The 17,234-nt window shown below is 45.4% G+C and overlaps 1 protein-coding gene across 4 annotated transcripts in view; it reads left to right on the top strand.

Moving 5' to 3' along the window:
- The window catches only part of LOC137521621 (protein kinase C and casein kinase substrate in neurons protein 1-like), a 156,325-nt gene that overhangs the window by 92,816 nt on the left and 46,275 nt on the right, over positions 1-17,234 (top strand). Inside the window, exons 1-2 of one of the 4 annotated variants that reach the window (XM_068241114.1) lie at positions 5,045-5,140; positions 10,677-10,741. The exons of 2 other annotated variants lie outside the window; for them this stretch is intronic. In XM_068241114.1, the coding sequence (XP_068097215.1) occupies positions 5,060-5,140; positions 10,677-10,741 (146 nt within the window). In that variant the 5' untranslated portion in view covers positions 5,045-5,059. Of the gene's footprint in view, positions 1-5,044; positions 5,141-10,676; positions 10,742-17,234 lie in introns of those variants that run through there. One more of the 4 variants, XM_068241115.1, reaches the window with a different exon arrangement.

Raw genomic sequence — 17,234 nt, 5'->3', positions numbered from 1 at the left:
TTGACATGCTACAAATCCTTAAGCTAGCTCATTTTTCTCTTGGATATATCATAATGGTACATGCTAGGCTGGCTTCAGCATGTAGCATTGTAGTGTGTTGTGTTGGTGGTATAATGGTTAGGATAGCAGCCTACAGAGCGGTAGGCCTGGGTTCTATTCCTGGTCAAGGTGAGTTGGCTTTTGACATGCTACAAATCTTTAAGCAAGCTAATTTTTCTCTTGGATATATCATAATGGTACATGCTAGGCTCGCTTCAGCATGTAGTGTTAGTGGTGGTATAGCGGTGAAGAGAGCTACCTACCACGCACTCAGACCTGGAAGATGAGTCCCTCCTCCCTCCGGGAGAAGGGAGGAAAAGGAGAAAAAGGACTAAGGGAACAGTTAATAGGGTCTATAGGCTACCATATAGAATAAATAAGGTTGCTCTTGCTATTATTTTAATTTTTCCGGCAGAATCCGGAATTCCGCGGAATTCCGTATAAATCCGGCGGAATTTTCATAGCGACGGAATTTAACGCTGATGAAATCCGCTATTTCCGGCAGAACGGAATTTGCTCTTTCCGATCATCCCTAGCTGCATCTTCTGATTCTATTACGACATGATGGGGGGGGGGCCAAATCAGTTATTTTGCTTAGGGCCCCATTTGGCCTTAATCCGGCTCTGAACATAACTTTGGGTCAGCACAAACAAATTAAGAACATTTTAATTATTTTGTCATAAATTATTATATTTACACATTGTCCTCCTTTGAATTACAGCCATTTGCCCCGAACCACCAGCCTGTCCTGTCTCCCCTCCCTTGCAGAGGATTGTGAGTGAAAGGATACATGGTCCATCTGTCCTGATGTCCTGGACTGGAGCTGCAAACAATCATTCACCCTCTGCGCTTACAGCACATGGTCACAATAAGCAAGCAACATAAACACATGGTCACAGTAAGCAAGCAACATAAACACATGGTCACAATAAGAAAGCAACATAAACACATGGTCACATTAAGCAAGCAACACTGATGCTAATAAAAGACTTTAGGTTATCAAAATGGAGGATCTTAGTCTCCAAAACAGACTGCAATATATTTTGTACTTGGCCAATTCACAACTACAATGTTCACTCTTTAGAACTGGTCCCTACTCTACCTACACCAAATGGCCCCAAATCTACTTACGCCAACTATTCCCTACTCTACCTATGCCAACTGGACCCTACTCTACCTATGCCAACTGGTCCCTACTCTACCTATGCCAACTGATCCTTACTCTACCAAGCCAAATGGCCCCAAATCTACTGACGTACCTACTCTGGTACCTACTCTACATACGTTAACTGGTTCCCACTCTAACTACACCAACTGGTCCCTACTCTACCTACACTAACTGGTCCCTACTATACTTATGCCAGCAGGTCCCTACTCTACCTATGCCAACTGGTCCCTATTCTACCTATGCCAACTGGTCCCTACTCTACTTACGCCAAATAGTCCCTACTTTACCGAGTCAGCACGCATGCGAACTCTAGAACCTAAATTTCATTTGGAGGCAATTCTGGTTCTTAATCTTTAAACAAAGGGAACAGATGCACACACATAAATCAGTCTCTTTTACTGGGGAGCGATAAACTGTACCGCCCACACCATTAAATAAATGGGCTGTGCTAGCATAGTGGCAAGAGAGCTCCAGCCTTCCGCCAGATCACAATGGCTGCTGAGATGCATACACAAACAACGGTAGCTATGTCCATCCTACTTTGACTTAAAAATGGTCTGGTGCTGCTCTGCAATTGCGATCAAATGCACGGGCCAACTCCTGTGCTGCTCTGAATGTTGCTGTGTCTGACTGTTCTTGTGGGGAGTGATCATATGATTGTCACCAATAACTGGAACAAATAAAAAAATACAATGTGTGGGTTTTATTAACAGTAGTATTGTTTATTTTAAAACTATAGGGGATAAAATTGGAGAAATTGTGTATTTTTTATATTTTTCCCTTTAAAATGCATAGAAAATAAAGTAATTACTAAAAACAAGTATCACCCCCAAAAAGCCTAATTTGTGGTGAAAAAAACAAGACATAGATCATTTAGGTGTGATAAGTAGTGATAAAGTTATTGGTGAATTAATGCGAGGAGCGCTGAAACATGAAAATTCTTCTTCTCCTTAAAGTGAAAACAGCCCACAGGCTGATCTGGTGAAAAAGTTACTGAAAGAAAAATGTGAAATTTTGTGAGGTCCCTAAGATTTTTTAGCTCATGCCTGAATTAGGTACGGACTGCACTGAATAATGCAGAAGAGACTGGGACCGGGTATAGACCTCACTCTCTCAAACTATGCTAATATAACGAGATGTTTGCATTTCATTATTCTTGATTGAATGGAGGTTTGGATTAAGTGGTAAAAGTTCAGCTTTAAAAATACAGGTGTACATTTTTGTGGGCAGTCTCGTGAATGAGCTGCACTTGACTTAAGCAATCATTTAATGAATCCCATTTGTGTGTCGGGTGTTTCCATGCGCTATCGCTTCTGGTATGGTGTGAGTGGTTAGTGTGGAGAGGACTGGGCTTCTGTGGCAGAATCAGAGCACTGTTGTGAATTAATTCTGTGGTTGACTAACTGTGTAGGTGGCAGCATTTTATTCCTCATAAAGATACAGTATATAACGGTACATATAACACTGGCCTGGTGGCAGTCAGCATTTGCCATCAGCCTTTTTTACTGTTCTGTTTTAGAATGGATACCAGCACCAAGCAATGGAAATAGAGCAGCCAGGGTCAGGCCTGTCCCCCAGACCCAATGAAAAAGAATGCAATAGTACGAGTGATCCCAGCGCTAATAGGGCGCACAGTCCAATGTCTTACCATCTCCTGATGGCAGACCAGAGGGTATAAGTTCTCAGTTCCGTAATGGGCATCGGATCCCTTACTCCAGCACAGCTCCACTCTGTCTCTCAACAGAAACCGCCGATCTCCGTCCTCTGAAGACGGTACAGTGACCATCTCCCTGTGCGCACACTTCTCCGGCCGTGTTCTGCAGCTTCCGCCTTCCACATACATCATCGGAATGAGCAATCTGTAAGGCAAGGGGGGAAAACGATTGTGCAGACTGCGCCTACAGTTGAATACACGCGCAACACCAGAAAACTCACGTAAAGAAGCTGTTACTATTGGCTCTCCTGTCAATCATGGGTATATCCACATGGAGGGTATTCGTAGCTGGTTTTTGACAGATAAGAGCTGCCGATAACTATAGATCATATTCCTGCGTTTTACCGCATGCTCTGATCTTCATGAATTGACAATTGCTGACATATGCTGGAGGTGTTTATTGCACAAGTCGGTAATTTACCTCACTGCTCGGTAATTTCACCTTGCCATGCGGTACCAGCCTTGATGAATTGACATTTTGCTCTGTAAACTCAGCATGATTTCAGAATTACTGAATGCTGTAATGCTTGATGAATTGACGCCTATATCTGCGATCCTGTCAGTTATGACATACCACACATGGGGTGTGATCTGTTTGGTGACATGAAGGTCCATTGGCCTTCACAATACGTAATAATAATGTCCTTTGCTTAAATAGCTTTGAATTTGGAAGTGTCCCTCTTTTCTATGGGAAGTATGGTTATAGGTTAATGTCACAGCCTTAGGCTGGTTTTACATCTGCCAGTGCATTTGCGGTGCTATGATCCACCCCCATTGCAACGCACACCGTACTGCACAAAATGTCAATCATATAACCCTGCGGCAGAGTGCGCCAACAGGGTTATATGCATAGCTCCGCCCCCAACACGCCCCTCGCCCAGTGACTGTTGGACAGGAAGTATGTCACTGGGATTCCTGGGTTTTCCCATCATATTCCCGTCGTTCAGCGCCGTCGCTTTCCTGCAATACATCTGCTGCGTCGCCGTGGAAGTCCAACAGTAACACGCTGTTGACTTTGCAGCGTCTCGGCAGCCAATTAGGCCCTTCCCAACCCAATGCAATGCCATAAGTGTGCAAGGCCCCATTGCCTTGCAATGCCATTGCGTTACTCTGTTGTAAAACAGGATAATGCAACGCACACTTGCAATGCAAGTGTAAAAGGAGCATTATGGTACGTTGCACCACATTGAACTCATTTTTTTGAGTTCTGATCCATTTCAACAGATATCAAAAGAGTCCAACATTTACAGGAATGGAATTTTGGTACAATAAATGTACTAGGAGAAGAAGAATCTGACAACCGCTGCACACTATGGGCTTGATTCCCAAAGCGGTGCTAACAGTTAGCACACTGGTGAAAAGCCCTTTATCACGCCTAAAATCAGTTTAGGCGTGATAAGTTTAGGTGTGATAAGTTTAGGTGTGGTATATTTAGGCGTGATAACTATAGCACCAACTGGGTTAGCACCGCAGTGCACAGCTGATCAAAAGTTTTGCGCTAGCAAAGTCTGGTGCACTTCGCGTAGAGTTTAATGGCGCTGCTTTGCGTGCGATCTAAACTTATCTAAACTGGCTTTTCACCAGCGTGGTGCAATGGTTATCACGCCTAAAGTCTCTAACTGGGTTAGCACCGCTTTGTGAATCAGGCCCTATGTCACAGCATGCCGCAGACTGAGAGGAGGAATCCACAATGACAATCGCTGCACACTATGTCACAGCATGCCACAGACTGAAAGGAGGAAGCTACAGTGACAATGAACTGTAAACCTAAAAATGTCCATGGACTATTATCTATTGTACCCCTACCCCGCCCCCTTCCATATCTCCCATTTCTCCTTGCTTTGGCAATGCTTGTATGAATCTTGGTGATGCCAATGAAGCTATTTTTGATTTGATTTGATATGTTCCATGTGGCACTGCCCACTGTTCACTGCAACCGCATTTTAACAAATAAAACACAGCCTCACCCCACCCACCTGAAATGAACTTCTGGGGAGAACACAGCCTGTAGAATAGATGCACTGTTGAAAATACCAAGCCCCTTTTTCATATTACACTAATGTATACGTTGCTTTCTTTATACAGCAGACGTAGTCCGTGGGAGCAGAGTCATCAGACTCCAGGGAAATCAAACAATTATGACTCCGCGTGATAAAATAGAGCATATTTATGAGTTTTGGTGTAATTCAGCCCTGGCGTCCTGCAGTGTGACTGCTGAGGTAAATATTTGTCTAGGTGCTTCAGCTGCAATACCAATTATATGCAGATACATACAAGTCAGGCTTGCGTTTTATCACAAAAGTGTTTTTCAGAGGCTTCCAATGAACTGCATGCTTTCCACTGTATTAATGAGTCTGGTGCTGCTGATGTAGTTTCCAGTGGTTCCAGGATTACAACGTTTATTGAGCATTTTCAACAAGCATCATGGGCTAGACAATGTTTGTTTTCACATTCTAATGATAACTTATAGATAATACATCACAGTAACCCCCTAAGTTGGGAGTGCCCAGTGGCATAACTACAAATCATGCCCCCAACTCCAGCAAAACATTTATAGGACCCCCCAATGCTCACACTCTTTCCCTTGTGTACCCCTGGTGACCATCATAAAACAAGTCTAGACATCATATTCTTCACACCTATAACAAGACGAGCCACAAAAACACCTGAACTGAAAAATGGACCCCTTTTTTTGAAGTGAGTGCCCCCTTACAGCTCTGGGCTGCTTCCCTGTACTTACACCCCTGGGAGTGCCCACACTTTTTTGGCTTGCAAGCTACTTCTAAAATTACTGAGTCAAAGTGATCTACCATCTCCCCCCTCCCTAACAAAATCTCCACACATAACTAGGATTCATTCCTCCCCCCATCTCTAAACACAATTAAGCAGAGCCCCCCCTTAATTGTTACAATAACAACAATATCATTTCTATAGTACTTTTCTCCCACAGGACTCAAAGCGCTTAGGCTTTTTCAGATTCAGAAATTGGTAGTAGGATAAAGTATTAACATAACAAAAATTATACTTTTGCAAATGCCAAACTGAACAGGTGGGTTTTCAGTCTGGATTTAAACACGTCCAGGAATGGAGCTGTACTGATCTGCTGAGGTAAGCAGTTCCATAATGTAGGAGCGGCATGACAAAAGGCTCTGGGACCAAAAGTTTTCAGGTGGACTCTGGGTATGACTAGATTATTAGAACCTGTGGATCTGAGAATGCGGGGATTGCTACGCAGCTGCAACATTTCTTTCAAGTATCCAGGGCCCAGATTATGCAGTGATTTAAATGTTAGTATAGTAGGCCGATCTTGAATAGGACCCTTCAAGAATAAGGCAGAGTCCCTCGTACATCAACACATATAATGGAAGACGAGTCCTACGTAATCTCTCAAAAATTCTTAGGCTGGATTTAGAGAGTTTAGCCTTTAGCCTCTTTGTAATTTTTCAATTGCAGAGTGATGAAAAGTTGCTCTAAACAGAAGATGAAAAATTACCACCTGGGATAGGGGTGTAAAACTCAAATACAAAGTGGGCCGAAATTGAACACTGGGACCAAGTCGCAGGCCAGCTTCAATGTTTACTAGCCACCAAACTCCCTTATAAAGTTCTCAGGTGTCTAATGGCTCTCCTCTAACCCCTATACAGTTCCCTGGTGTCTAGTGGGCCTACTTCCCCTATACAGTTTCCTGGTGTCTAGAGTCCTCCACCCTTCCCTATGCAGTTCCTTAGTGCTTTGTGCTTTTCCCCTACCTCCCCCATAGTGCTCTCCTGTTGATCTAGGGCTTCACCTCCAATGTAGCTTTCCTGGTGGTGTTCATTGGGCCAAACATAATTCAAATTTGGGAACCCATTTGAGGGCAAAATTTAATGGCTCTGAGGGCCAGGTGTAGCCCGTGGGACAGAGTTTGACATGTATGACCTAGGAGAAGACGTAGGAGAAAAGTGAATCGAGCTCAGAGTTTCATATGTAGACAAAAGATGGTCCGCACCAGTCCGTTACAGTTCTTCTTTATTGATAGGACATGTCCCAAAGAAACACCATCACATCTCAAGCTGACATGTTTCGGACTCAATCAGTCCTTAATCGTAGCTAAATTTGCACAGAAAAGCCATTGACATATAAGCACACCCGAATCAGTAGCTCCACCTCTTGCCTGCCCCATAAAGACGGCCTTGCCTGGGAGCAATTACTAGTACAGGAAGCTATTCTTATGAGACTGATAGTTTGTCGCGTGTAATAAAATGATACAAATGTATACGTATACACAATAAACAGACAAACATAATAAAATCAGAAAACCCTAAAAATGTCAAAAAAGATCCTAACAAAAATATAGGATCAATAGGAACAAGGCACAGCACCAGGGCAGTCGACTATAGGGATGAGGCCCTAAGACATCTGGGGGATGCCAGCACTTACAAAACCTTGAGGAGGGATCCTACTTTGGAATTTCGGAACAGGCTGCTTAGCCTGTTGTCATATGGAGAGAGCTTGGGGGTCCTTGACCGGAGGCTGGTGGAATATTTGGGGATACAACATCCTACCATACCCATTTTTCATCATTTGCCAAAAATTCACAAGCCGGGCGCTTGTCTGGAGGGCAGGCCCATAGTGGCTGGGATTGGCTCTCTAGGCAAGCGCCTTGGCAGTTGAGTGGACTCCATGTTACAGCCTCTGGTCATGCGCCTTCCTGGTCATGTCAAAGATACCAAACATTTTTTGGCAAGTGTTAGGGGCCTTGAGTGGAGGGCAGGATATGCCTGGATCACGGTTGACGTGAAATCCCTCTACTCATGTATCCCACACAATTTGGCCCTACAAGCTCTGAAACATCATTTGGGGAGATATTCAGACTACTCAGCAGACCTCCAGACTTTCATCCTTGATTCCGTCCGCTACCTCCTGGCCCATAACTACTTTATGTTTGATGGTCGCTTCTACCTCCAGAGGCGTGGCACCTCCATGGGATCAAAGTTCTCTCCATCCCTGGAAAATTTGTATATGGGATGGTGGGAGGAGAGCCACGTGTTTGGAGGTGATTGCGGCCACATAGAGAGTGTTGTGTGGTTCGGGAGGTATATATCTGTTGTTGGTGTGGAAGGGGAGTCCCTGTGGTGTGCAGTTCTTGGTGGAGCACTTTAATGCAAGTGGAATGAATCTACAGTTTACATTTGAATATGGTAGTGTCTCCATCAACTACCTGGACATCACTTTAAGGGGTGATCCGATTGGGAAAACAGTTAGTACCACCACTTACAGGAAGGCATGCAGCGGAAACTCTACCCTTAGAGCCAACAGTTGCCACCCGGCACACACCTTTAAGGGTATTCCAGTGGGTGAGTTTACCAGGGCCACACGCAACTGTTCGGATGAGGGAAAATTAGCCAGAGAGATGGATATTGTGGAAACACACCTTAGGGATAGGGGATACCCCAGGTGGTCCATAGAGAGGGGTAGATCTAGGGCCTGCTCTCGGCCAAGGTCAGAGCTGGTACAGAATACCTCAACTCGGGTTACCACCAATCGAAAACCCACATTCGTGACCACTTATTCGACGGAATACAAAGAGGTTATGGACATTATAACCAAATACCTACCTGTTCTTGAAGCAGATACAGGACTGTGCCTGATCATTAGTGGAGGTTTTAGATTAGCTCAGGGGTCAGGAACCTTTTTGGCTGAGAGAGCCATGAACACCACATATTTTAAAATGTAATCCCGTAAGAGCCATATGATATGTTTCAAACTAAATTCAAGTAAATGTGTGCATTTTATGTAAGTCCAACATTTTTAAAGTACAATAAGTCAATCAAAGTGCGGGGATCTCATCCAACAAAGACACTGGACCCGACAGGGTACAGGGCAGGACAACTGGAACAACTGTTAGTTTTGGGGGGGAGCGCGAGTAAGTTAGTAGTGGATACTACAGCAGTAGCGTGCCTACTTTGAAAATTTTACTTGCGCTGCCACACTAAGCTGCACTGCTCAGCTTAGTGAATCAACCCCTACGGATTTGTCTAAGAGCCAGATGTACCGATGAAAAGAGCCACATCTGGCTCCCGAGCCATAGGTTCCCTACCCCTGGATTAGCTAGTCGACGTGCTCCCACCTTTGGCAGACTCCTGTCCCCTAGTTTGTTTGAGTCAAAACAACAGTCAAGCACTTTGCTTTCTCTGGTGGGCTCCTACAGATGTGAGGTGTCCATGTGCCATTATTGTCATGTACATTCAAAGACCAAATCTGCCATCAGCGCCCGTGTTTTTCCAGTCAAGCAGTTTATTAACTGTGGCTCTAAGGATGTGGTCTATTTAATCACATGTACGGAGTGTTCAGTTCAATATGTTGGCTGTACCACTAGGCCGCTGAGGCAGAGAATAGCAGAACACTATTTGGGACATAGATGGCTATCCACTAACATTTCCATTGTTGCCAGACATTTTAGAGATTCACATGGAGGAAATATGGCCTGTTTTCGGTTCCAGGGTATTGAGAGAATCCTCCCATCTATATGTGGGGGGGGATTCCTATAAACATCTGCTCAGGAGGGAAGCTATGTGGATTTTTAGGTTTGACACTAGGGCACCACAGGGCCTTAATGCTAGGTGGGATTTAAGCCTTACTACACAGTGATGTGATCCCCGCTAGCTCCTTCCTAGGCAGGTTTGTATCTTGATAACAACTGCTCTGGTGCTGTGCGTTATTCTTATTGATCCTATATTTTTGTTAGGATCTTTTTTTGACATTTTAAGTGTTTTCTGATTTTATTATGTTTGTTTGTTTATTGTGTATATGTATACATTTGTATCATTTTATTACACACAACACACTATCAGTCTCATCAGAATAGCTTCCTGTATTAGTAATTGCTCCCAGGCAAGGCCGCCCTTATGGGGCAGGCAAGAGGTGGAGCTACTGATGCGGGTGTGCTTATATGTCAATGGTTTTTCTGTGCAAACTTAGCTACGATTAAGGACTGAGTGAGTCCGAAACATGTCAGCTTGAGATGTGATGGTGTTTATTTGGGACGTGTCCTATCAATAAAGAAGAACTGTAATGGACTGGTGTGGACCATCTTTTGTCTACATATATTTCTACGGGTTTTGCTGACCTGATCCAGCACAGCCCATTGCTGGTGGGGTGTAGCGGTGTCCACCTTTTCTGCAATGGGCTCAGAGTTTCCTCGTAAAAAAATAATTAGGCCCTCTACATTGTTAAGCAGTGTACCCCCAAATCCCTGCTGTCAGTGGTAGGCACCCATAATAACAATAAAGATATTCACCTGCAGCCTCCTCATGACAGTCGTCAGGTGAGTGAGTGTCTGCTCTGTTCTGTCCTCTCTGCAGGCTGGTCCTGGCTAGCAGATTTATGAAAATTTTTATGCAAATATACGCAGCATAAAAATGGCCCAATCAAGTCCCACCCAGGTTTAAATTGATTGGTCCACTTTCAAGCTGCATATATTTGCATAAAAACGTACATAAATCTGCATGAACTCGGAAATATTTGCATTTCATTGATCATCTCTACTTGTCTAGCTTGACTCCTCTTGGCTTCTTTCTCCCTCGTGGCCTGTCAGTGGTTGTTCCGGACTCTGCTGTCCTTCACCCCCTGCGCACTGGAAAAGCATACAGGTGCAGGGCTGGAGGGGCAGGCCCACTGGATGGAGCAACAAGAAACTTGGCTTGGGGCGGAAAATGTATAAATCCGGCCTTGATTGTACTTCTCTTTAAATAGTGTTATTTCCCCTCTTCACAGGTCACCGACATGCTTTCTGGGCAGAAGTTATTCTCTAAGATTTACTCAGTTCTTCTGACCTTCAGGTAATTGTCATTTCCCAGACATGACAACAGCTCTCTCATTCGTCACTGGCTATCACATGCCCCAGTTCCAGTCAAATCCATACCTGGCAAATTCACCTCATAAGCAAATAATAAGCTTTTATGGCCAAAAGAAAAAAATACATGGCAACAATGCCGCAGTTTAATGGAGGTTCCGTTATAAAGTTATACTGTGGGGAATGATTCATGGCTGCTCCTTGTTCCTGGCTGAATTCTTTACAGATGTTAAAAATAATCTCCATGATCACAGGTTAAAGCATTATCTTGTGGAACATCCCTTTTTAGGCAAAAACTATAAAAAGTAAAAATCTTTGTTCCGCTGCTTCATAAATGCCATAACAGTGAGCTTACTACAATCGGCACAGCCACACAATAGATCCTTTTAAGAAAGTCCAGGGGAGGGGTGATGTAGTGACATCACTCTATGCTCAAATGCAGAAGTCTACAAGGGGAGTGTCTGAGACCAAGCTCAAGCCATTTAAAAGCCATGTGCAAATGAGTGGTCTCTTAGATGACAAGGACACTTCACACTAGCAGTTCCTCTGGTGCTGGGGAAGAATGCAAGTGACCTCAGACCTGACTCTACAGTTTGTGGTGAGTGGAAGACTTGCCATCCTGGCTTTCGACCAGTCTGTAAATAAACAGAACTGGCCATAGGCATAGCAGGCTGTCTTCTAAAACAGTGGCTAGGGGTTTCAGCAGATATTATCCTAGAAGATATGTGCAGAGATGGCGATTTCATAGCATTTTCATAGATACGCAGCTTCGACTTACTACAAACTACTGTTGCTATTACTGCAGATATACAAAGTTGTGCAGAATTATCAACACAGGATGATGGTGACATATTCCAGAAGGATCTAGATAGGATGGCTATATGGGCAAGTAAATGGCAGGTGAAATTCATTGTCTAAAAATGTGAAGTCGTGTATCTTAATCATTCCAACGGTCTAGCACCATCCTCTATAATAATCCCTAAGTGTCTCTGCATCCCATGTCCGTGTGTGTGTCCCTTTTGCGCTCTGCGCATGTGCAGGGATGCAGAGTCACTGAGGGGGAGTGACGCGCAGCAAGGGATGACGGGCCAAGGGGCGGACGGGCATGTGCGGCGGGCGCATGCGCAGTGACAGACTTAGCCCGTTTTTAAATAGGCTAAGGTCACTAGTACAAAATAAATAGGTTATAGATGGGGATATCATACTTAGAGGGACTTAGGAGTACTCACTGACAACATGTTAATTAATCGTATTCAATGCCAAGTAGCTTTAGCTAAAGCAAATAACATTTTGGGATGCATTATTGAGAAATAAAAACTCGGAATGTACTGCCTTTGTTTAGTTCTCTTGTAACGCAGCATCTGGGATATGGAATATAGTCCAGAACAACAAAAATTCATTAGAGGGATGGAAGTTCTCAAGAAAGGAGACTTACCAGGAAAGGTTAGATAAACTGGGCTTATTTAGTCTGGAGAAAAGACACCTTAGAGGGGATTTAATTAACATGTATAAATACATTAGAGGGCAATATAAAAGCTTGGCGGATGAGCTTTTTGTACTTAGGCTTCTGCAAAGGACTAGGGGACATGATTGGTGCATGGAGGAAAAAAGTTTTTGCCATCTATTTAGGAAAGGGTTCTTAACAGTAAGAGTGGTTGAAATGTGGGATGTATTACCACAGGAAGTAGCTATGGCAAATTTTATATCTGTGTTTAAATGGGGCCTGGTTGCTTTCCTTGCATTGAAGGACATCCATGGCTATAATTACTAGGTAATTTCCAGTGTTGTAGATCCAGGGATTTTATCTGATTGCCATCTGGAGTTGGGAAGGGTTTTTTTTCCCTTTTAGGTCTAGTGCACACCAGAGCGGTTCGGCAGCGTTTTCAGATCCGATTGCGGATGTGGAAACGCTTGGGTAATGTATTTCAATGGGGTGGTGCACACCAGAGCGGGAGGCGTTTTTCCGAAACGCATAGTCCCGGGCTGCTGCAGATTTTGGATTGCGGAGGCGTTTCTGTCTCATTGTAAAGTATAGGAAAAACGCAAACCGCTCTGAAAAATGCTACATCAAAGCGGTTTGCCAGGCGTTTTTGTTACAGAAGCTGTTCAGTAACAGCTTTACTGTAACAATATCTGTAATCTGCTGTACAAAAAACCGCAGCACAAAACCGCAAAACGCTAGCAAAACGCTTCAAAATAAGAAGAAAAACGCAGCTAAAAACGCTAGCGTTTTGCGGATCTGCTTGCGGTTTTTGGTTTTGGTGTGCACCAGGCCTTAGAGCTTATTGGTCCAAGCCTTGTAGTCATTTTTCACCTTCCTCTGGATCAAATAAGATATGTGAGCATGCAGGCTAGTGTACCATATTTTCTAATTGAACTTGATAGACAAATGTCCTTTATCAACCCAACTACTGTATGTAACTATGTAACCTCCCCTGGTGACTGTCTCAGATCCTCACAATGCCCCTGATTAGCACAGCTGTGAAGAATACAAGGAAGTATTTACATCTTATATTGTGCATAAAAATATCTTATTATTTAAGTCCAGTAAAAAAAAACCTATCATATGTAATTAACTAATAAGTAATGTCCAATCAGAGTCACTATGGGGTGTACGCACCAAACTGCGTTAAGTAGAATTGCGTGTCTGAAGTCTTTACAGCAGGAGGAGGTGGTAACGCTTCCCTAGACAGGCTGCATCTGATTGACCAACTGCATGGATGTGCAGAGGCTAGGGAAGCGCTGCCACCTTCTCCTGATGTATAGAAATGTAAGTTTACTTCTGGCTAGCAGCATCCCTTTTGTTATTTAAGTCTGCATTCCTTTTTAACTGAGTTTTAAGAGACCCTGTAACCAAAAAAGGATCCCCTGGGGGGTACTCCCCTCGGGAGGGGGAATCCTCAGGGTCCCAATGAGGCTTCCCCCTCTCCTGTAGCTGCAGGCAATCCAGCGCTGGCTCCCCCAAACTGTCCCGGAATCCTCCCTCAACAAAGCTGACAAGCGCTGATTTATTTACCTTTTTTGGCTCCAGCGGGGGCGCTGTTGCGGCTTTCCGTGCGGAGATAGGCGAAAATAGCCGTTCTCTGTCGGGTCTGCTCTACTGCGCAGGCACAGGAGACTTGCGCCTGCACAGTAGAGCGGCCCGACAGCGATCGGCTATTTCCGCCTATCTCCGAGGCGGAGAGCCGATGCTGCGCTCTCGCTGGAGCCGGGAAGGTAAATATTTACATCCCCGCTGTTCGGAGAGCTTTATCTCCACCGCCGTGGGACCGAGGAGGACGGGGGAAGCCTAAATAGGATCCGGAGGCTTCCCCCACCCCAAGTGAGTACCCCCCATGGGAGGTTTTTCTCAGTACAGGTTTTCTTTAAGGTTTCTTTAGTGCATAGTTTGCATCTGTTTTGAATACAAGGTGTGTATTTAGCCTCTAGGGGGCTCTGCATGCCTCTGTTGGTAGTCATGTTAGATGCGGCCTGATTAGGAGCGCTGCCAATTTCTCCCAGTTCCCTAAAAAAAGTGTCTAAAGTCTTACATAGGAAAAGTAGAGCGTAATGCGTGGCATGCAATTTATTGCATTCTGCTTTACTCATCAGGCAGTAAGACTTTACGCACGTTATTCTGCTTAATGCAGTTTAGTGCATTCACCCCATCAAATTAGGTAAACAGTAAGTTGCTCGGCAGACTGTCCCTCTTTCCTCCCAGTAACTGTACAGTTTAGTTTGACAAACTGAAAGGCCATCAGCCTTTCAAGTACTCAAGTTCTTGTCATCTGTGAGGCTTACATGGGACTTCAGGAGCCGTCAGTACAAGATGTTTCTCACAGTTCCTCCTTCATTTCCAGCAACGGTCTGCTTATTTTCATCCGTAGCTTTGAGGCCGGTTTTACACTTATCTTTTGCGTTGTGGTACGATGCTCCTGCCACATCGCTTTGCAAAAAATCAGGGCTGTGGAGTCGGTACAAAAATCATCCGACTCCTCAGTTTATGAAACCTCCGACTCCAACTTCAGGTACCCAAAATCGCTCCCACTCCAACTCCTCGACTCCGACTCCTTAGTCTAATTTTTACAAAGGCAATGGATTTGGTTCAAAATCATCCGACTTCGACGCCTCAGTTTATTGAAACCACCGACTTCGGTACCCAAAATTGTTCCGACTCCTTGACTCTGACTCCACAGCCTTGCAAAACATGTCAATCATATGACCCTACGGCAGAGTGCACCGACAGGGTCATATGCCTGGCACCATCCCCAGTTCAGTGACGTACTCCATGCTGAGTAGGAAGTACATCACAGGGATTCTTGTTTGTCTGCGCATGTGTGCCATGACGCAATGCGCTCTGTCGTTTAAGCAAGGTGCGTCGCCCATAGACTTGTGTTACTCCACGGTCCGTGTGTTAAGCGTGGTGCTTGCGGTAATGCGCTGCAGTTGAGTTCAGAGACCTTTCAGCGGTTTTTCAGCCCCTTGCAGTAGCCGAGCAGCGCTATTGGCTCTAGGTGCGACGCCACGGTCTGCGACGGGCAGTCAGCAGCGACGATTCGGGAAACCCTGGATTACGCATCTGGGAAGGGGTGTGGCCTAGCTGGTGGCTTGGGGTGGCGCTTGTTACACGCCGAACGCTCGGTAGTTTGATGGTTTTAACAGAAGGGTAAGTTCAACAGGTTCTCTATATAAGAATGTAATGTTTGATCCATCACTTGTCTTTCTGCCTCTGAGGAAGCGGGCTTTGCCCATGAAACAGCTGTCAGGCTTTGTCTGTTACGAGGATGCAATAAAGGTGATTCAGTGGGAACTTCTAAGGCTAGGTCCACACTAGGTCCGTGACAGATCGGATCCGTTTGAAACGGATCCGGTTTGTTTGGTTTTTTGTTTTTTTTTCCTCCGTTTTTACTTTTGTGTGCAATTTTGGTGCATACGTTTCCAGTCCGTGGAAATGTATGCCCAGGAGGAGGCCGCCATGCTGGAGGGTGATAGCAGCCAGAACGGGGGTGACAGCGGTCTGCGAGGATAGGGGACGCCCCCCCCCTCCCTCACCTGGGTCTTCTGTCCCAGCTACCCCTCCAGCTACTTTGCGCAAAGAAATTAAAATGTTGGTATGCGGCAAGCGGGAGCTTACCTTCACTTCCTCCGCTCGCTGCATTACCACCTCCAATGCCGCCCTCTATACTTCAGAGGGCGGCATTACAGGAAGTGACGCGGCAAGCAGAGGAAGTAAAGAAGGTAAGCTCGCCGCATAGCAACCTTTTAATTACTTTGCGCAAAGTAGCTGGAGGGGTAGCGGGGACGGGGGACCCAGGTGAGGGGGGGGCGTCCCCCCTCCCCGCTGAGCGCTGTCACCCCGTCCTGGCTGCTATCACCCTCCAGCATGGTGGCCCCCTCTCCACCCCCAGGCTGTGACACAGAAACAGATCCGTTTCTGTGTCAAAATTTGCCTGTGTAGAGGGAAATCTGTTTTCCCATTGCCTGCCACTACCCCTGCGTGTATCAGGATCCAGATCCATTGCGTGAAAATGCAGCAGATCCGGACCTTCCGTTCAGGTTTTGGAAACCAGTCCCTGCAAACGCAATCAGGGCTGAAAAACGGAGCCACGGATACATTTCCGGACTTAGTGTGGACTAGGCCTTAGCCTGGTGCCCTGATCTTTGTATCTTGTGTATCTAGATTCTTCAGTAAATCAGACTGGAAGCAATGCAGCGTGTCTTTTGATTACAGTGATAATCTGAGTTATATCGAAGTCCGCAAAGTTATAGTTTGCCACTGCTGCATGACTGCACACCAGTAAAACATTAACAAATGTCTCTAGCAGGGATGTAATCATTATAGGTGCACTGTTGAAGCCAGAGCAGCTTCTAGGTTAAAGAGAACCCGAGGTGCGTCTTCCGGGGGCAGATGGGACACAGAGCCATGTTCTCTGCCTGATGACATGGCTCTGTGTCCCCCAACCAACCGCCGTTCTCTGCCCCCCCCCCCCCCCCCCGTGCTATAGCCCCCCTAGTTTAGCAAAAAGATTTGTCACTAACTAGGTGGGAAACACAGGGGAGAGAAATTTCTTGTTTAAAATTCCCAACCAGGGCGTTCCTACAGGGTTTCCTGAGCTGCCATTGGGCAGCTCTCTCTCCCAGGCCGCACCTCCTGCCACTCCCCCGCACCTTCCTGCACACTATGAGAGACAACACAGTCTCTCAGTGCAGCGTTGTGACCCAGAGGTCACGCAAGTGAAAGTGGGCTATTGCGGCCAACAGGAGCGGCTGTTTTTTGTGGCTACCTGATCCGCTCAGCCCTGCGGATCAGGTAGCCTACATTTTTTTTATTTTTTGAGCCCACTCTTTTTAAAAAGCTCTCAGTGTGTAAAAAAGTAGCCAGACGTAGCCCCCCATTATAGGTAGACTGGTATAAGGTAGCCAGAGGAGCCCACAGTAATACGTAGCCAGATGGGATCCCCAGTACAGGTAGCCATATAACGCCCCCCCCCCCCAGTATA

Source organism: Hyperolius riggenbachi, chromosome 6 (assembly GCF_040937935.1).
Source record: "Hyperolius riggenbachi isolate aHypRig1 chromosome 6, aHypRig1.pri, whole genome shotgun sequence".
Taxonomy (NCBI): Eukaryota; Metazoa; Chordata; class Amphibia; order Anura; family Hyperoliidae; genus Hyperolius; species Hyperolius riggenbachi.
This window is presented reverse-complemented; position numbering and strand designations above follow the sequence as displayed.